Source organism: Bemisia tabaci, chromosome 4 (genome assembly GCF_918797505.1).
Source record: "Bemisia tabaci chromosome 4, PGI_BMITA_v3".
In the NCBI taxonomy this organism is placed as follows: domain Eukaryota; kingdom Metazoa; phylum Arthropoda; class Insecta; order Hemiptera; family Aleyrodidae; genus Bemisia; species Bemisia tabaci.
The window spans coordinates 3,616,196-3,637,347 of record NC_092796.1 but is presented as its reverse complement, the minus strand read 5'-3'; the positions used below and the strand labels follow the sequence as shown (position 1 = coordinate 3,637,347).

General features: G+C 39.6%; 1 protein-coding gene across 3 annotated transcripts; it reads right to left on the bottom strand.

The window, feature by feature from the left end:
* Window positions 1–855: 855 nt before the first annotated feature.
* LOC109031191 (uncharacterized) lies at window positions 856–19,707 on the bottom strand. 3 transcript variants are annotated; one of them, XM_019042558.2, is made up of 11 exons: window positions 19,362–19,707; window positions 19,091–19,147; window positions 18,306–18,356; window positions 16,562–16,754; window positions 13,495–13,725; window positions 9,711–9,901; window positions 9,051–9,150; window positions 5,513–5,778; window positions 2,861–2,945; window positions 1,933–1,979; window positions 856–1,195 (listed from the first exon to the last, which is right to left on the bottom strand). In XM_019042558.2, the coding sequence occupies exons 1-11, from the start codon at window positions 19,392–19,394 to the stop codon at window positions 1,124–1,126; spliced, it is 1,326 nt and encodes a 441-aa protein (XP_018898103.2). In that variant the 5' UTR covers window positions 19,395–19,707; the 3' UTR covers window positions 856–1,123. The 3 variants fall into 3 exon arrangements, with proteins under 3 accessions (XP_018898103.2, XP_072155123.1, XP_018898102.2); XM_019042557.2 differs by having other exon boundaries at window positions 858–1,195; window positions 13,495–13,728; window positions 19,362–19,706; XM_072299022.1 differs by lacking the exon at window positions 1,933–1,979 and having other exon boundaries at window positions 13,495–13,728; window positions 19,362–19,706.
* Between the last annotated feature and the right edge of the window lie 1,445 nt (window positions 19,708–21,152).

The following is a 21,152-nucleotide window of genomic DNA, read 5'->3' as shown; positions in this document are numbered from 1 at the left end:
AGGCGATTAAGCAACAGCCTGGCGATAAAGTGTATGCTAAACGTTACTAATTACGGATGCTAGGACTTAGTGAGATTTTGGAATACTGCTCTCTTTTTGGGCCGCAGTATCTTGATTTAATTTACGAGGAAAGCTCCGTACATTTGAAGGATGCCTGCCATTCCCAATATGTTGGAGCGCCTTCAATTTTGTATGATACTGTGCAATACCTCTGGTGTGAAATAGTTGCTTCAAGCGCCGCGGTACGCTGCGGCGCGGCGCGGCGGGCGGGCAGCCAGCGCTGAACGCGCCTTGGCGCCTTCAAACCTAACAGGGATACTTCACGCATTGCGCAATGCGTGAAGTATCCCTGTTAGGTTTGTAGGCGCCAGTGTGCCGCCGCTCCGCTTTGTGTTAGGCTCTAATATTTAATCTCGCGGAGTCAGCGTTTTTCAACTCATAACTTTGAAATGTTCGCACACTCTGTGTGGATTATTCTCATTTTAATTGATGAAAAAAAATATGTAGTAAAGGAAAATATAATTTGCGTTTTGTAAATATTAAGGTGATTCCGTACAAACTTAAGGAATTACAAAGCACAAGAATTTCTACATAATTTCTTATAGCCTTTTATAGCCGATGGCGAAAAAGCAACAGCCAGGCGATAAAGTGAAAGCCCAGCGACAGGAATTGTAGCCCGGCTGTATAATTTTTTATCGCTTCGTGTAGCCCGGTCGTATAATTTTTTCCACTTTCTACAGCCAGCTATATGATTTTCTATTGCCCTCTTCTGTCGGCTGTAAGAACTCCTATGGTATTTTGAAACGCAGCTCCTGTCGCCAATTTTTACCACGTTAATACATGACTTCTTTTGTAAATGAACTGCAATAAGACGTTTTACAGGGATATAGAATTAAATTTCATCCAAAAGTTTTGTTTCTTGTTTAAATTGATCTTATTCTTGTCTTACAAACATTTTCTGTGACTTGTAGTAATAGTAGTATTTTCCTCTTGGGAAAAATGAACTATGTTAATATACTTATTTCTTTTCAATGTACAAAACAAACAATTTTTTGATACAATATTGCACATACACAATTTTATTCAATATATGTCGAGTAACATCATGAGAGACTCGCAAAAATTAGGCAACTATGGCATACGTGTAGCGAGGATCACCCATTAAACATGCTCCATTTTTGAATATTGCATGACCCTGAAACAAAGATAAATATACCTTGTCAGTGAACTACGTGGCTATTCGAGCAGAACAGTGGCGTGAATGATCGATTATCGGTATTTCCGCATTTGAATCCTTGGTAAAGAATCGATTATAAAGGTGTTCGTTACGAACACCCTCTTGATCGATCCTCTTTCCGCATAGGTATAAATGACAGATCAATCGATACATCGCAAAACACACCATGCCACCGGAGCAGAATTAATTGAAGTTGAAAAATATCCATGGTTAAAATATAGGAAACACGTAAATGCAAAGCTCCAAAATCTCAAATGATGCTTTATTCCCATAGGTATATAGGAAGAATCAGTGAACGTTGGTTTTGAAATTCTTATGGAGAATCAATATGAAGGACGGTTTTCGTAATTAAATAATATCATTAGCGTTGAAGTGGGGATTATTTGAAAATTCAGATTAATTTTCAAAATAAAAAGAAAGGAAAAGTCACCCCATTGCTTGTAAAAAAGTGGTGCAAATAAAGTGGTGCAGTGGCGTGGCGTGCTTTGCGATACATCGATTGATCTACCATTTAAACCTATGGAAAATGATCGATATGTAGGTCTTAGGGTGTCCGCAGCGGACCCTTAATAATCGATTCTTTACCATAGCCTCAAATGGGGAAATATCGGTAATCGATCATTCACGCCTCGCCACTGAAGTGGTAGTCTAAGTGGCTAACTGTATAAATGAGTTCCAACTGATCTGACACTTACTTTTATGCCCCATGCATCACCATAACTGTTTCGAAAGATCCAGTTCCCTATAATTAAGAAAAAAATAGTAATTAAAGTTCCAAGTCCTAAGAAAAAACGTTTTTAGCCGTAGGAAACTTTGAGGAACTTTTAATGATCGATGCTATAAAAATGTAGGCGTTTTCTGAGGAACTGCAACTACAATCCTCTTCATACGTAGGGTGGATCGATGTCAAAAACCTTTGTCGCCATACGAACTTGGGCAAACGAGTAAAGCTAGCGGGTTTTAGGTAACTTTTAAAGTGCAAGGTTGAAAATCAAAAATCATTAAGTTTCGAGCTAATTTGGTAAAAAAATTGTTGATTCATAGCGATTCTTGAGTGACAAGACCGAGTATTCCCCGGGAAATTTTCGACTCTTTTTAATATTATGAAAAAAACAAGCAGTGAACTCCAACACAATGTGTTGATAAGGCGCGTCATTAACTCGCACATATCAACCCCTTTAGTTTTCATCTACAGAGATTTCAAAATAGGCAAGCAGCACAACAAGAGAATTCACGATCCAACACTTCGAGGTCAACGACGCACCTTGACGAGACCGTGTATTGTGATTGTAGAAAGCTATTCGAACGAATTTAAGTTTTTTTATCTGCCTTAAGCAAAATCTTATCCTAGATTTTTGAAGGAAAGTGCTACGGAATAATTTAAGCGAAGAAAGGAAAAATTCTGTCGAACTCCTAGAAGATAAAGTCGATTTAAAGGTATTTTGGGGGTATTTTGGGGCTTTTGGAACATCGAATGTGTTCCTCGTACTTCTCCAACCCCTCAAACACACTTAGGATTTCAGGGGAATGTGATTTCTGGGAAATCGAATCCACTGTAGAAACTCTCGAACTTTACATTTTATACCTACATTTACAACAAATAGAAAAAAAGGCGAGACTCACCTTCTTTGGTAACACCGACAATGACACCACTGTGATCTACGTTACCGGTGCAAGATTTTGGATTGAACAGTCCACCCTTATAAAACTGAAATTTATAAATAAATTAGTAAACGCTTTACAAGACGTTTTTCATTTCCTCGTAAAATTTCCTCCTAGAAGCACCCCTTAAAGTTTAAAATGTAATGGAATAAAAATCAAAATTTGCAGTTTCAGTCAACAATTTCATGTCCGATCTCTCTAATTGATTCGATCCACTGTGTGTCAGTTGAAAATGGTACCATTTGGTACAAAACAGCAGCGAGTGCGGCTCCCCTCACAGGATAATGGAGACTTACTGCTGCTTCATGGAAATGACGACGATTTCTGCGCACTTAGTTGGCTGTCCAAGGCAAAAACGCTGTGCTTCAATTAGGATATTGCATTGTTCTTCTACCAATCATGTTCAATTGCAAAAAACCTAACAGTTATAGGACATTTCGTCAACATTTTTTAGTACCTAGTTTACGTCCACAAGTTTTTCGGCAGGGGAGTTTTGGTCCTTTTACAAATTGAGACCCAAAGTTAATTGGTCCGCATGCAAATACAAACAACAACTGCTCACCACGTTGTTGGATGAAAATGTATACTTTCTTGGAAGAATAAGGGTTTGTTTGTTTGTTTGTTTGGTCCAACGGAGAAAAATATATAATTGAGATTTTTGGTTAAAATGGGGAGGCGTCAATGCCATGAGGGAAAATTCACTAAAACTCTCTACACCTCTTTGGTGCAAAAGGACTTAATTATTTTCAAGAGAATCCCATCTTGTTAAACTTGAACAGGGTATACCTTTTGATTTGCCTGAGTTAAAGGCTCTTAGATTTTTCCTGTGTACGATAACTTCGCAACAGCGCTGGCGGTCCGTGGCGCCTCGAGCTTCTACCTATTTCGACACGGAGGTGTTGCACAGTATCATACAAGACTGAAGGCACCTCGCAGCGTATCATGATTGATGGCATCTTTCAAAAGCACAAAGTTCCCTTGCAAATTAAATCGAGTGAGAGCAGACAAAACAGCAACAAAAAGAGAGCGGTGAGTCCTAGTATATGTATTCAATAACGTTTAGCATGATTTTTGAACTTCATTAGAGGAAAAAGTGACTTGATGCAAGCAGAAAGATGCTCGAATTTTCCGCCGAAAAGATTTCCTCATGAATTAATAAAGAAAATAATGCCTGTTTAAAGCAGAAAAGATGCTTACATAAAAAGAATTGCCACTTACATTATAAAACAGAAACCCGTTTTCATTCATCTATTTTACTCTCAGTTCAAAATAAAATCTTCTTGACAGCGTACTCAAGTTCTGCCTAAATCGAATCACTCTTTTCTATAAAGAAATTCAAAAATTATGCAAAACGTTTTAAATACGGATGCTAGGACGAAAAATCTTGATTTATTCTGCGAGGGAAGCTCCGTACTCTCAAAGGATGCCTGTCATCCTTAATATGTTGAAGCGCCTTCAATTTCGTATGATACTGTGCAACACCTCTGTAGTGCTTGAGGCACCGCGCGCCGTGGCACGCTGGGGCCGGCCGGCCAGCGCATAACGCGCATGTGCGCCTACAAACCTAAAGGGATACTTCAAGCATTACGCAATGCGTGAAGTGTCCCTGTAGGTTTGTAGGCGCCAGTGCGTGTTTCGAGCTGGCAGCACGCCGTCGACTTGACTTAAAAAAGACTAAAAAAACCCCAATGTTTTTATTCTTTATGACTGCAGGGTGGTAAAATTTCATGAAAAGTAAAATCTTGGAATTTTACGTGAAATATTTCATGATTTTCAGAAATTTATGGAAGATATTGAAAAATACCGGTTCCTTTTCATGTTTCGCAAAATGTAAAAATCGCTACTTTCTTCTATTTTTGTGTGTTCGAGTGCGGGGTGCACACTCTAACCCATGAAAAAAAGTTCTCTCCAGTTGATCACTGGGAGAAAAATATAAAATATTTCACAGCCTCGTGAGATTTCATGGAATATTTCACTGAAATATCCAATCTTTCATTTCTTTCTTACGTTTCATGCCGCCCTATTTATGAGCAGCCGAGCGGCCTCTACCATCGTAACACATACTGCCGTGCTAAGGAAAAATGCCGTATGAACCTTCATATATCATATCCTTGATAAAACACGAATTTCCTGGTAAACATATGAGTATTTTTCTTCCAATTTTTCATTTGATTTTGTTCACAATGTCACCTAAAGTTCCTGAAAATTTCAAGGAAACATATTCATAAATTGCCTGAGAATAAACATTTTATCGAAGGAAATTTGGCAACTCTCGAATGTTCAGACGGCCTTCTTCCTTATGTGCTGGTTACACGCTCAAATTTCCATCAATTTCCGATCAAATGGTGACTGGTGCGCAGTGCGCACCATCTACCATCAAATTTCTGCGGCCTGCAAAAATTTGATGGTAGATGCTGGAGCTGTGGGGCTCATCCTTCATCTGATTTCCACACAACCGTGCTTATTTCATGCTTATTTCACGCTGTTTTAATTAATTTTACCCATCAATCTAGATAACTCTCGACCGCCATCTTGGTCATCGTTTTGATCGGAATTTGACGGAAATTTGAGCGTGTAACCAGGCCATTAGCACGGCAGATGTGGAAGATTCACCTGTCCATAATTGCCATCGGGGAAATGGAAGGCAACGACCACGGGGCTGGTCTGAAGAGCCTCGATTATGGCTTTGGTGCCCCCGTTGACCTCGATGACATCCCTGAGGCGCCCTGCGACAGGCCTGTCGCGTTTGCATGTTCCGTTGGCCCCCGTGAACGGGTACTCGTCATCGAACGTCACTCCATGGTCCCTCAGGTATTCCAGCCCAACCTTAATTGTTCCGCCATCACAGCCGTCGTTGCCCGCCACGCAGTCGATTAGCTCTAGCACCAACAATACAGCATATATTTTTAGACAGTAGAAAAACAAGGGGGGGGGGGGACCGGGAAACAAGGCTAAAATACACAATTAAAAACCGAGACGTTTCGACTTATAACTGAGTCATTTTTAGGCGGAAATGTTACAATAAAAATTAAAAAACGATGAAAAACCCAGGGCCGGATTGAGGGGGTGGCCACATGGGCCGCGGCCCATGGCGGCAAATCTATAGGGGGCGGCAAATTTTGATTTTTTTTTAAATGTAGGTATAGAAAATTCGAATTTAGAAAAAAAAATTACAAACGAGAAAAGGCGACAAAATCTCTAATTTTCTGAGAGTATAGTAATTTCTACTTTTGTCGTCTTTCAGTGATACACGAGACAGCACCTTTAATTAGTCGAGTCAAGAGAGAAACAAAACACGCAATTTGGCCTAGAACGGCGCGACTTAGAGATAAACGATGACGAGGACTTGAGATGAAAAGGAGAAGCCCTTGACGCGGCGATCGGCATGTAACACATATTAGCCCCTACATGACTGCACAAATATTTCACGCATTGCGGCAAACACAGTCCGATCAGCGTGAAACGCATAGCCCCTACAAGACTGCGTGAATACTTCACGAATACCTCAAACACAGTGCGTTCAGCAGCGGTCGGCGTGAAACTCATAGCGCCTACAAGATTGTCGAAATACTTCACGCATTGCGCCAAACACGGTGCGGTCTGCGCGGCGCGGAAGTTAAAATCATTACTCCACATTTATGTTTGTTCTTTCATAATTTTGTCGTTCATTTCTTATGAATGGAAGGCCTTGTCCACACAGAGATAGGTTTACGAGACTTAACTTTCGCGCAAAGTTCCGTGAACTTTTGCTCGTAGTGTTGACAGGGCTTTCCCAAAAAATGTGTTCAACACAAGTAAACGCGTCTTATTATGCACCCCTCCTCCGCTGGCACGTTCATTTGATGGTTTTTATTGATGTTTCAAAACGAATGAGAAGGGGGTGGCAAAATACAGGCGGCCCACGGGCGGCACGTAGGTAAATCCGGCCCTGGAAAAACCTGAGTTCTACATGGTGGATGGTGGTGGTTGAAATCTGAGAAAATCGATAACCTGGCGGGTTATCAATAAAATGTTATCAATTTTCTCAGATACCGACCACCACTATGTAGGGCTCAGGTTTTTCATCGTTTTTCAATTTTTATTGTAACATTTCCGCCTGAAAATGACTCAGTTATAAATCGAAACGTTTCGGTTTTTTAATTGTGTATTTTAACCTTGTTCCCCGGTTTTCCTCCCTTGTTTTTCTACTTTTACCATTGTCTTGGGCTGCTCCATAAAAACGTGTATCTATATTTTTAGAAAGAGGCCATATATACTGCATTAAATTTTGCAGTCAAAAATGCAGCGGAAGTGGAGGCAAACTTCAGATGAACTACTGGTTCCTTACTACAACTTCCCTATTGGTAAACTACCTAGTTTACAGGCTCAATCACAGGTCATCACAGCGAATTTCTGGTTAAGGTGATTCGATGGACGCCATATTTTGTGTCAGAACGGCATGCGATATATCGCATCGATTGGTTCCCTTTTTTTTAGCTACTCATCATTTTTTTCCAATTTTGAGATCGCAATTCTGTTGTCAGGAGACTAAAGCACTCACTTACCAATTTTAACAAAGAAATTCAACGTATAGGAAGATTTTCGATAATATTTGAGAAAATATTGACGAAATTGCCTCTTATCACGTACAAGAGAGGATCTGAGAGATCATGACGTAATTTTTATGAGGTCGTAGACCTGCGAATTGGGTGCGTGACACAGGCGATTTTGGGAGGAGGCGCCGCGGCACACGCAACGATCACACTGTGCAACGCATTCATGCAGACGCCTAGCATGGATGCAACCATTCCAGCTGAAGAGATGTTCCGGTCGCATACATGAAATTAGAAGGCACTCCGTTCTTTTCGACTATACTCGACGCGGTAAAGGACTGCGTGTAATCAAGGTCGAAACCCAGGTCTGTCCGATAAAAAGATGTTCTTTGGAATTTTCCAATCTGGCGACGAATAGAGAATTTGCCGGTGTCTGAAATTTGATGAATTTCGTTTTTAAGAGGAAACTACTGTGGGAACTGAACACGAGGACACCCTTCGTTCATAAATTGAACAATTATTGAAGAAGATATGACAAAATGATCTAATCTGCTAAAATACGTGTGCTTAAATGGGAAATGCCGCCAGATGACGTCACTAGGCGGTGTGTTTTCTCGCTTTTAAATATATTTTTATACTGTTTCCCATTAGAAAAAAATTATAAAAAATGCTGTGAAATCAGCTCTTTGAGCACTTTCAGACGAAGCAATAAAAAATTTGCATGCAAATCCTCCATTCCCCTGATTTGCTGTTTCGATACTTTCCAAACGTTTCCCCTATTTGCACAAGACCAAGGTAATCGGATCGGGCGGACTCGGGGGAAATCGTGGGACTCTTTTGGCAACGTGAGCAGTCATCACCCCGGTTTTGTAAAGATCTTTACACTCTCCTCTAACGGACTGACCTATGGGTCTATTGACGTCAGCATGTTGCGCCCATCTTACCATGGTGCGTTGGGTACTCACGCTGACCTGGTAGCATTACTGAAAGAGAATAGAAACTAGAGCGACAGCTGAAGAATTAAGTTTTCATGGTGCAAAAACAAATTCAAGTCGCTATTTGCTCCGGGCAAATGTATAGCCACGTCAAATTTACAGAACTTAAGCAGCACATGAAAATATACAGTGGGCTCTTTTCATGCTCGCATTGATTGAACATAGATTACCAGCACTCGCTAAACGCCCTCCAATTTTAATCATCACAATGCAAAAACTCAACTGCGTTCCCGCCACAAAAAGCCTGTGAAATAACCCATGAAACAATAGGGCCCGAATCAACAATTCATCCGGCTGTCTCGGTCACCGCACAGTGGATCGAGTTGATTAGAGAGGTCGGATTTTGAAATTTTTATCTATAACCGCAAATTTTGATGTTTAATTCGTCACATTTTAAATTGTAAGGGATACCTTATGGAGAGAATTTCACAATGAAACCAATGAAGCCACTTTTAAAATCCCGAAGTTTTTATTTAATAAAGTTATAAGCCTTTAAAGTTTCCCAATTTTGTCCGACCTCTCCGATGGAATTGATCCACCGTGCGCCGATTAAAATAAGCGCGCCAATGCATGGCGCGCTTATAATACACGTCAAATTAAAGACATAAAAAAAACTAATCTTACCTTGTTCGGAGAATCGGAAGAGTTTCTTGACTCTTTGAGCCCAGAGAACTTCCATAGCACCGATGCAAGCAAATGCCCAGCAGCTACCGCACGTATCACCCTGTGAACATAATTTCAAGTTCAAATCCTGACTGTTTGTCAGTGATGCCCTTAAATATAAGAAAATAGTATTCGGGGTGAGCTTATGATTTGATTTCTCACAATTTGTCTTTAATGGAGCATGTATGATGTCACTTTAACAAAATTTTCGCTTATAATTTGACTTAATTCTATCAAACGGAACCATGTGCATTATGACGTTAGCCCTGCTATGTACATATTCATATGGATTTCAGGGGTCATATTTTAATGCACATAGTTCCGTTTGATAGAAAAACGTCCAATTGTTAATTTTTCATGATGAAATTAACTCACAATCAGACTGCATATTCGATGGTCAATACTTCCGTTTAAAGTCATTCTTCAATAATTCAACATTCGTCCCTTTGGAACTATTAATTTAAGAGCTTTTTACGTGTTACTCCTGATAATTTAACGCATTTACGAGGAAGAGGTTATCTAAAATGAAAAGCCTTTGTAGCTCGTCTACTACTACTCTTGTGTAACCCATCTATTTGCCTCTACCTTGACAGAATGCAGGAAAAGACTGCACGGACCTACCTGGTTCTTTATTTTAGGGTAAGTTTCTTGCGGATTCCGCCAATCGATTTCAGTGATGGGATCCTCTTGAGCTTTGAGCTTCCTTTTAGATGTCTCGCTTTTTGGGGAAGAGGATGAGCTTGCTGCATCGGAAGATTGAGTGCTTCCCAATGACCCGGTTGGAGACAAAGAGGGAGATGGGGAGGCAGTCTCTATTCGCGGTAAGAGAGAAACAATAAATCAAAAAACAAACAATTGAAATAAAAATTTCCTGCAAAATATTACTTTACTCAGAGGACATACGACAGGAGACCTATGTAACAGCTAGCTTGAAATTCCAACAGACAGGAATCTAAGTACCTGAGTTTTTGCTACGGGGCCGTATCATAGTTGTTAAGAGCATTCAAATGTCGCTAACCTTGCAAACATAAACGATCATCTAAACTAGTTTCACCTCTACTCCCAATAAACTATGAATTCAAGACGAAAATTACCGTCGCAAAGTTTACTTTTTGCAAAGAATGTACCTAAGTTGCACAATCCCAGCAACATTGAAATGCTCTTAGTTCCTTTTTGCAAAATGCGATCCAATTGGTTGTTGCTGCAAAAAAATAGTTTCCCACAACCTGCTATACAATGCTCCAGTGACCATGTAAGTTGGCCCGAGCACTAACTTTTCAGGAAGAAAGCCTTTCCCCTACCTGGATTCTCACTTAATATCCGCCCGAGTTTCGCGTATCTTCCGTTTCTCCTCATCGCAGCTTCCATCAAACCGCAATTGCCCGGAAACTAGGACCGCACATCTTATCTGATAAAATCGTTCGCCCTATAGACCGATTCTGGGGGGTTAGGCTAGACTAGTCGATGATTCAACTGTTGATCTAATTTCATTACGTGAAGAAGAAAAACGGGGTTAAAATCACTATTAAAAGATCAATTTTCAAGGACAATTCTGTAATTTTTCCTACGATTTTAAATAGATTAAAACGCGTAATATCCAAAATCTAAGCTTAGATTCAGATTCCTTGTGAAAAACTGATGCGATTTCATGCATTAAATTTTAGAATAGCGTGAAGGAAAGATGTTTAATGACGTAAAGAAACACTAATGTGTGATCAATTTTCCAGGACAATTCTGTAATTTCTCCTACAATTTTAAATTGAATAAAACGCGTAATATGGAAAATCAAAGCTCAGATTCGGATTCCTCGTGAAAAATTGATGAGATTTTATGCATCATATGTTAGAATAGCGTGAAGGAAAGAGGTTTAATGATGTAAAAAAACACTAATGTGTGATCAATTTTCAAGGACAATTCTGTAAATTCTCTTACGATTTCAAATAGATTAAAACGCGTAATATCGAAAATCTAAGCTCAGATTCGGATTCCTCGTGAAAAATTGATGAGATTTCATGTATCATATGTTAAAATAGCGTGAAGGAAAAAGGTTTAACGACGCGAATAGATTCTGTCGTACTATTCATTTGAACTACGCCGCCGCGCGGGTCGCCCGAGTGAAACCGAGCGGGGAGGCGCCGGCCGGCGCTAACGTTCAGTTTCGTCCCGAGGAATTTCTCACGATAAATTCTTATTCTTCCTCCTCCGCTGACCCACTGAGCACTACCCATGTTGCCACATTGTATTCATATGCTCGACTCAGTATGTCTACGTTACGTCTCTTTCCTTCACGCTATGCTCGGGTATGATACATGAAATTGTATCAATTTTTAACGAGGAATCCGAATCTGAACTTCGATTTTGGGTATCACGCGTTTTAAGTCAAATTTTCCAAATTCGAAAATCTGAAATGACTGACGTGGCTTAAAATGCCATCTCGGCTCCTGTTCGATGGATTTTCCTGAAATTCGGTGTCAGGGTATGATACATGAAATCGCATCGATTTTTTACGAGGAATCCGAATCTGAACTCCGATTTTGGGTATCACGCGTTTTAAGTAAAAGTTTTCAACTTCAAAAATCCGAAATGACTGAAGTGGCCTAAAATGCCATCTCGGCTCCTGTTCGATAGATTTTCCTGAAATTCGGTGTCAGGGTATGATACATGAAATCGCATCGATTTTTTACGAGGAATCCGAATCTGAACTTCGATTTTGGGTATCACGAGTCTTAAGTAAAATTTTTCAACTTCAAAAATCCGAAATGACTGAAGTAGCTTAAAATACCATCTCGGCTCCTATTTGATGGATTCTCCTGAAATTCGGTGTCAGGGTATGATACATGAAATGGCATCGATTTTTTACGAGGAATCCGAATCTGACCTTAGATTTTGGGGATCACGCGTTTTAAATCAAAATCTGTCAAAATTCAAAAAATTCAAAATTCGAAAATCCGAAATGGCTTAAAATGCTATCTCGGCCCCTGTTCGATGGATTTTTCTGAAATTCGGTGTCAGGAGGTATTTTTCTACGGGAAACTCGAATTTTTAGTCCATTTTTTTAAAATTCTCAAATTCAAGATGGCGGACGTGGCCTAAAATGCTATGTCGGCTCTTGTTCGATGGATTTTTTTGAAACTCGGTGTCTGGGGGTATTTTTCGACAGGAAACTCGAATTTATACTATGTTTAAAAATTCTCAAATCCAAGATGGCGGACGTGGCCCAAAATGCTATGTCGGCTCCTGTTCGATGGATTTATGGCGCCTCCTTACTACATGCCTACTCTTGTATTTCTGTACAGCCGCAAATTTAGGGTCAAGGGGCGCCTGACCGTCTATGGACCAGGTGGAGTTTTTGTCCTGAAAATGTACCTTTAGACGGCAGTTCTCTTTATATTTTGTCTATGGTTTTTATGCCCCCCCCCCTTTCTCGCGAACTATCTTTTCACTTTTCTTGCCTCCTTTTTCCTTCCATTTCCCCCCTTTTTCCTTGCTTTCACTGCCCAACCTGTTTCCTTTTCCTTTTTTCCCCTTGTCCTTTCTTCCCTTTTTTCCCTTTTCCTTTTCCCCCTTTTTTTTCCTCTCTTCTTCTTTCGTGGCGCCCCCCAAAGGCTGGCGCCCGTGTGTGCGCCGCACGCCCTGCACACGCCCTAAGTCCGGGCCTGGTTGTTCCTTAAACAGCCTTTTCTATTAAGAGGCCCCAAATGGTTTACACTGTGATTAAAGAGGGTTTAAAGATATCCTTAAAACAGCATCAGGAAAAGGATGATTTCAACAAAACACTTGTAAAATTAAACGGTATAACTTTGAGAATGGACCCCTCACGACGGATTAAAAAAAGTTGCCTCTACGAATAATTTTACAGGTTTTGAGAATCTGAAGGTAAGGTCGTACCATTCTCAAAGTTTGTCAAAATCATAGAATCTACTTATTCTTCCGTATTTTTTATTTGTTGAATTTGCAAATCACTGGTATTCCTAGTCCTAGTCTATTTATTCAAACTTTTTCTGATCATTTTTACTTGCCATCCGTTAGAATTGTACTTTTCATGATGCTATGTTCAGGATCTCTGAAAATCTCCCTAAATCTTATTAAAAACATATCAACATCCTTAGGACAGGAGCTGTTTAAGGAACGACTATGAATACGGTTCCTCTTAGCACAGACCTATCTACGGAAGCGCAACGCCCCTTGAGAAAAGGGCAAGCGAGGCCAATCCGTCTCCCCAACGCATTCTGGATTCTACCTCTCTTAACTTTCTCTTCTACATGATCTGTTAAGAAGAAAACTAATTATTTACAGAAAGTAGAAAAGAATTTATCATGATGCTCGAATGGTTCAAGATCTGTAAATTTTTACGGATTAAAAAAGAGGTAGAGTTATGATATATTTTTACTCACCCGTAACTCACCTATTTTTCTCGAGGGTCCATTCTCAGTGTAAGAGCTTATGTCAGGCGATATTTTTTCAGGGTCCGTGCGACGGATGAAGACGACGTGGGAGGATGAAATTGATGCAGGTACCTGTTTTACCCTTCCATAATGATCTTCAAATGGCGCTCTTCGAGTGATAAGTTTTTCAACTGTTGACGGTGGTTCAAGCGAAGGATGTCCAGGCAAATGGTACCGGGTTCTAAATTCATCTGCTGAGTCCAATGAACAGCGAAACCATCAATCAAATTGGAGGATTCAAACAATCTCATATAAATCACATTAGGTATACTCTAGGTATAGTATAAAATCATAAGCGTACACTGGAAAAAAAAAGAATCTTAAATTTGCCGCCAAGAAGTATTTCTTCTTAAATCAAGAATTTTTCTGGTTATAATATAAGCTACTTTCTTGCTTAACCCAAGCATTACTTTTCTTGTATCAAGAAAAAGTCAGCTTAAAGCAAGAAAAAAAAAATTCTTGGCGGCAAATTCAAGAATCATCATGCTTGATCCAAGCTACTTTTTTTTCAGTGTAAGGCGTAACACCTGTGTGGGCGTGTCCTATACCATCTCAAATACCAATTTCACATAGAAATTCCTATTTTTGTGTAATCTGTGATTTCCCGTAATAATTACCTGCAATCCTCTAGGATTTATTGATTTTTTTTTTCATCAAATGTGCCTCCTCGCTCATGTAGCAGACTTTTTAAAAATATACGTTTGATAGAGATAAATTGTAATCGAATATGTAGCTATTCGATATTCATGAACATAATATATACCTCTTAGTGAGTAAGTAAAGTAGTTTCCAGGGAGGTATAGCTTTGCAACTCGACGATGCAAATAATCCTCTCCTGGTTTTATCCTTTTTAAGAGTCTAGCATTTGTCAGAAAAATGTTTTAAATGTATCTTAGTTATCGTATAATAAATCCAAGGAAGCGTACAACAAAGGCTGCAAATCAAAGGAGTGCGTGTCTCCGAGTTTCTGTTTATGTTATCGTTTATCTTCTTTTTTAAATCTACTTTAATCCATTTTTTCAATAAAATTGAAACTCCCCTGGTAAAAATTGGCGATAGGAGCTGCGTTTCTAAATACCATAGGAGTCCTTATAGCCGACTGAAGAGGGCGATAGAAAATCATATAGCTGGCTGTAGAAAGTGGAAAAAATCATACGGCCGGGCTACACGAAGCGATAAAAAATTACGAGGGTCATCCAAAAAGTAAGTTCACCCCTTTCATATTTCCGAAACTAAAAGGGATAAATCAAATCGGTAAAAAAGAACTTCTTACTTATATCCTCAGCTCTCCAAAGGTACCAAGATTTTTAAATTTAGACCACTGGTTGCCGAGATATTCGATTTTTACGTGAACAACTCCCGGCCAGTTCCGTCCACCAAACGACGCGCTGATATGAGATGCACCACGCGCTGTCGCGTCGCTTTTGTCTTCTGGGACTCTCAAGGGGTACTTCTCGTCCAATATTTGGAGAAAGGGTGTACAATCAATGTACCACGGTATTGTGGAATATTGAATTCGTTGCGATTGACATAAAAAACAAGCGACCGGGTCTCTTGTCTCGTGGTCCCCTGTTCCTTCACGATAATGCCAGACCTCACACGGCGAAATAGACCCAAAATTTTTTGGACAAATTTGCATGGGAGGTGTCACTTCATCCTCCATACTCTCCAGACCTTGCTCCGAGTGACTATCATCTTTTTCCGCAATTCAAGAAGCACGTAGGTGTCCAGCACTTCGAGAACGATCAGCAGGTGATGGAAGCAGGCTGGTTCAAGAGTCAACCAAAAGTGTTCTTTGAGAACGGCATTAAGAAGCTTCAGAAACGCTATAAAAAATGCATCAATAGGAACGGAAATTAAGTCGAAATATTAGGTAAGATTGTTTTAAAGCTAATCTTAAAATATTTGAGTTGGTTATTCCTACGTAGATGTGTGGGGAACGCAAGCATTTCAGGTAGCGTGACGGGAATCGTAGCGCGTCGTTTGGTGGACGGAACTGGTCGGGAGTTGTTCACGTAAAAATCAAATATCTCGGCAACCAGTGGTCCAAATTTAAAAATCTTGGTACCTATGGAGAGCTGAGGATATAAGTAAGAAGTTCTTATTTACCGATTTAATTTATCTCTCTTAGTTTCGGAGATATGAAAGGGGTGAACTTACTTTTTGGATGACCCTCGTAAACAGCCGGGCTACAGCTCCTGTCGCCGGGCTTTACACTTTATCGCCTGGCTGTTGCTTTTTCGCCATCGGCTATAAAAGGCTACGAGAAATTGTGTAGAAATTCGTGTGCTTTGAAAATCCGCAAGTTTGTACGGAATCACCATAATATTTACAAAACGCACATTATATTTTCCTTTACTACATATTTGTTTTCATCAATTAAAATGAGAATAATCCATACAGAGTGTGCAAACATTTCAAAGTCATGAGTTGAACAACGCTGACTCCACGAGATTAAATATTAGAGCCTAACACAAAGCGGAGCGGCGGCGCACTGGCGCCTACAAACCTAACAGGGATACTTCACGCATTGCGCAATGCGTGAAGTATCCCTGTTAGGTTTGTAGGCGCCAATGCGCGTTTCGCGCTGGCTGCCCGCCCGCCGCGCCGCGCCGCTGCGTACCACGGTGCTTGAAGCAACTATTTCACACCAGAGGTATTGCACAGTATCATACGAAATCGAAGGCGCTCCAACATATTAGGAATGGCAGGCATCCTTCAAAAGTACGGAGCTTTCCTCGCAAAAAAATCAAGATACTACAGCCCAAAAAGAGAGCGGTAGTCCAAAAACTCACTAAGTCCTAGCATCCGTAATTACTAACGTTTAGCATACACTTTATCGCCAGGATGTTACTTAATCGCCATCGGCTATAAAAGGCTATAAGATATTGTGTTGCCGGCTATAGAAGCTATTGGAAATCATTACAGCCGGCTGTAGGTCTATGGTATTTTGGAACACAGATTCTACTGCCAATTTTTACCAGGGTCCTAATACAAGAACTGGAAGAATGTATTCTGCATGCTTACTTGTCCAATCAGTAAATGGTGTAATGCCAAAAGTAGTGCTTCCATTTGCTTCTTCATTGAGAGATTTAATTATCTTCAAGTTTTCCTGAAAAACTTTAAATCGGATCTTTTTTTCGAATTCCGTTTTATAACTTCTTCCGTGCCTTCTAATGAATCGCTCGAACTGTTCAGATGTAGTTCCGGTGACCTTGACCTTTAAAAAAATAAAATTGAATGGATGGGAATGGATACATACCCATTTGGAAAAATGAAAATTCCCCTTATGAAAATGTCCCCTGGCCTGAAACTTGGCGTATACCCTATACTCGTAATCCCCTGGTATTTATATAGTAAGAGAGTATAAATTATTTATCCGCACTTAACATACGCGTGAAATCAATAGTAATAAGAAGGATGCTTACCTACAAAAATATGCTTCCAAGATGATTACGTTTAAAGTTTCATGAAGGTAGGTCCTCATACATTAGATACGCATCTATTAATACTATAATCTTATCCATTTCTTTCCATTCTTCATACCAACCGAACTAAGAAATACACGTCATTCAGCCACTGCACACTTGTGAGACGTTACTTTGTTTGGTGAATGAATTTTGAAGCAAATGTGTCGCATACCTGAGAGTTTTGCGTTGTTGAAACTTAATTCTCCCCCTTAGGGAAATCTGCACAAAAGAAATGGGTCTCATGACCGATACATTTCCTAGTTTTATTGCATAATGCAATGGGAAAACGGAAGTGGTATGTGATTTTTTCAAGGATTGATGATGGAATCGGACTTCAAGTTTGCATACGGCTGGATTGTGTGTGATAATACCCTTAAAATTTATATAAGGGCAGGGCCGGATTTACCTACTTGCCGCCCATGGGCCGCCTGTATTTTGCCGCCCCCTTCTCATTCGTTTTGAAACATCAATAAAAACCATTAAGTGAACTTGCCGGAGGGAGAGGGGTGCACAAGACGCGTTTAGCTACTCATGTTGGATACATTTTTTGCGAAAGCCTTGTCAACACTACTAGTAAAATTTCACGGAACTTTGCGCGAAAGTTAAGTTCCGTAAACCTGTCTCTGTGTGGACAGGGTCGTCCATTTATAAGAAATGAACCAAAAAGTTATGAAAGAACAAACATAAATGCGGTTTAATAATTTTAACTTCCGCCGCTGCGCCGCGCTGATGATCGCACCGTGTTTGGCGCAATGAGTGAAGTATTAATGCAGTCTTGTAGGCGCTAATATGTGTTACATGCCGACCGCCGCGCCGCGCCGAGGGCTTGTCCTTTTCATTATTTTCAAGTCCTCGTCATCATTCCTCTCTGCGCTAAGCTCCAGGCCAAATTGCGTGTTTAGTTCCTCTCTTAACTCGACTAATTAAAGATGCTGTCTCTTGTAATACCAGAAAACGAAAAAATTATAAATTTCTATACTCTCACGAAAGAGAGATGTTGTCCCCTTTTCTCTTTGATAATTTTTTTTCTGAGTCCGATTTTTTTTAAGCCTACATTTAAAAAAATTGCAAAATTTGCCGCCCCTTAAATTTGCCGCCATGGGCCGCGGCCCATATGGAGGTAATTTTTTAAACAATTTTCACGGTATATCCTCAGGAATCCTTTTTGATAGGTGGAAGACCAAGACCTCTCCTGGAAAAATGAAGCCTAGGCCATCCCTAAAAAATTGCTCTGGCTATGCCGATGATTTTTAGTCGCATTTCTCGAGGAAATATTGGTCTTTACTTAAGAGTGAAGTTACCTTTTCTACTGAAGAGGCTTTGATAGCTTTGATGACGCCTGGAGACCAGATCTGAGGACAAAATAAAATTTCGAAAAATATTCACATTTTTGATACAACAACATATAAAAACAATAAAACTTATTCTCGTTCGTGAGATCAAGATATCCATATTGGAGAGAAAGAAATACACGCGAAAAAACATGTGAAGAATATTTGCAAGAACATATGTAAAACACTCAGACATCACAATTTTTTTAGTAATTCTTCGTGTTTAACTAAATTTATGCTCAACAGTTTCCAATTTTCATCGTTGGTCGGTGGCACCATGTTCAAGAAATGCATAGACATGATGACACCCCAGACACTATACAAGATGCAGTCATTTGCAATTATAACTAAAGTTATTGATATTGTTTCGGAGTGTCGTATATGTTGTCTATTCAGTAATTGAAAAAACTCTTCTTATTGAAAGTGCCATACAATTTAAATTAGATGGAATGTTTGTTGCACAACAAACTGACTAATTTTCTCACACATGGAACTCAATTCATTGGTTGTTTAAAACACGAATGTACTGACCAAATGATGTAAAAATAGTTCAATTGCATGGTAGAACAAGTTGCAATGTTACTTCATTAAATTGCAAAATGATTTCAATATTTTCTTTTCGTTGTGCTACTTGAGATGCAAACACGAAAAGAATGGTCAAAAAAATTATAAAGAAAACCACCGACTATCAATCCATGTACGTTCATATAGTAGTAGCGTTTTCGGGGCTGGGAAAAATGTACCGACTCACATACCTTTGGTTTGTCCTTTAACTTTCCATCGTAGCAGCGCACGAGCGCAACTGTGTAAATCTGTAACAATTAAAATTTACGTCAGTTGCTGGCGAAAGCCAAAAAAATAAAATCCGCGGGAATTCTCTCGAGTCAAAATCTAATAAAAAATGGGTTTAATTCATGTTTTACTGGACGCAAGCAACGTGCTGACAGGGTTGGTGATCAAAATCATGGTTACGATTTATTTTAAAAAGAAACTGAGCAAATATAAGAAAAAAGTTCACATACTTACCAAATGAATTACGTTCAAATTCCAACAATTCATTCCAATATATTTTCGGGAACAGACACCTTTCTCAACACAAAACACATCAAAACATAGATCACCGGGTTTTCTTTTGAAGCGTGCCTGTTTGTTCAGAATAATAGATTTGGGATGCGAATTTTTCCAAAAAATTTGTTTAGTGATGTACACATTTTTACAGAGCAGTTTTTAACACTTAATGTCGGTTTTGAGAAGCTTAAAGCTGATGAGCCATTTCAGTGAACGTGGATACCCCCATAGAAAAATCACAGTTTAAACATTTGGAGCTGACCTTGATTCGATTCACTTGAAATGGCTCGACAAATCGAGTGTTCGCTACGTAATTATTGGAACAAATGTTGCAACTGATGAGCGCGTCGCACTTTAGCATCATACTTTTCTGGCACTCCTCTAGGATATTAATACAGGAAAGGAACATCAACGAGTTACAAATTCGATGTTGAATCATTGTTGAAAAAAATGTGCTGTGTGTTTTTTTTATTCGATGCTTAATGTTTTCATTCCTTATTTTTACTAGTTAAGGTGCTTACTATTTGCTTTAAAATGAAAGGCAACCTGACTCTCTAGAACACAAATTAAAGAGGACGTGTATGTTTTCAGTACATAATCGATTCGACTTTTATCATAAGTCTTAAAGTTTTATAGTTGACAGTTTCGGCAGCAATAATTATTGAAATCTCCTTGTACGAATAAGATCATGGAATTTCTATACTTTTGGGGATCGTATGGGGTCAGCACATACGAGCTTTAAATGGATTACATTTTGCAAAAAGGAACCACTATCTCTGGCTCTTCCATAAAAGCACCTTTCTGCATAGGGAAACCAATGGCAGATATGTTGTTTCTTTAATGAGCCAAAAATAGTGGTTCCTTATTGCAAAATGTAATTCAAATACAGGACTACAAATGGATCGCATTAAGCAAAAAGGAACCAGCGTGATCACAGTGCTGTAAAAAAGTTGCTTCTTCAGAATTATCTAAGACATCTCCTTGAATAGCTCATCGCTTTTGCTTCCCACCAAAAAATTGTTAATTTTAAATGAAAGTAATTGTGTAAATTTTAATAATGTACATATTCTAAGTATTTTTAAAAGAAAAGAAGAAATTGCATGATTTTGAAAACACTCTAATCGCTCTGGTTCTTCTTTGCTAAATAAGATCCAAATATGCATCGTAAAAGAATCAGACGTCAAATTGAAATAAAAGAAAAAAAATCGAGTTTCAACATGGCCAAAGGTAGGAGAGACGTATTCGAGCCTCGTTTTTTTACTTTTCTTGAATCTGAGCGACACCTCAGTGACCAGCATACAGCAGTGAATTGCGAGTTCACGCCTAGCACCATCGCGCCTCCAATTTTGCGGATGCAACACGGATATCCATCAAGCACAAATAGTTGTATCTCTGCGCCGTCATTAACGCGAGTCTATTCTCTTGTTCTATCTCTATATTTTGTTTGTTTCCGTCTTATTTGTAGTGGTGTCTTAAGGGCCGCGTGAGAAACGCAGCCGTGGAGGTTAGAGATTTAATGGGGCCGGTATTTTAACTTTTCTCGCGAATCTGAGTAACGCATCATTGGCAGCATGGAGCGGAGCATTGCGAGCTCACGCCTCGCGTCATCGCGCCTTCAATTTTTGCCGATGCAACATGGACATCCATCAAACACGAATAGTTGTATCCCTGCGCCGCGCCGTCATCAACGCGCGTTAAGGTGTCTGTCATTTTTGTTTGAGAACAGTTAAGGTTGAGTTTGCTCTAAGC

Excerpts from the sequence above, each read along its gene's own strand:
- LOC109031191 (XM_019042557.2), bottom strand. The coding sequence starts at position 19,394 with ATGAATTGTTGGAATTTGAACGTAATTCATTTG. Across the intron at positions 18,357-19,090 it reads AGTTAAAGGACAAACCAAAG|ATCTGGTCTCCAGGCGTCAT; the intron begins GTATGTGAGTCG and ends TTTTGTCCTCAG. Across the intron at positions 9,902-13,494 it reads TGGACCCTCGAGAAAAATAG|AGACTGCCTCCCCATCTCCC; the intron begins GTGAGTTACGGG and ends TACCGCGAATAG.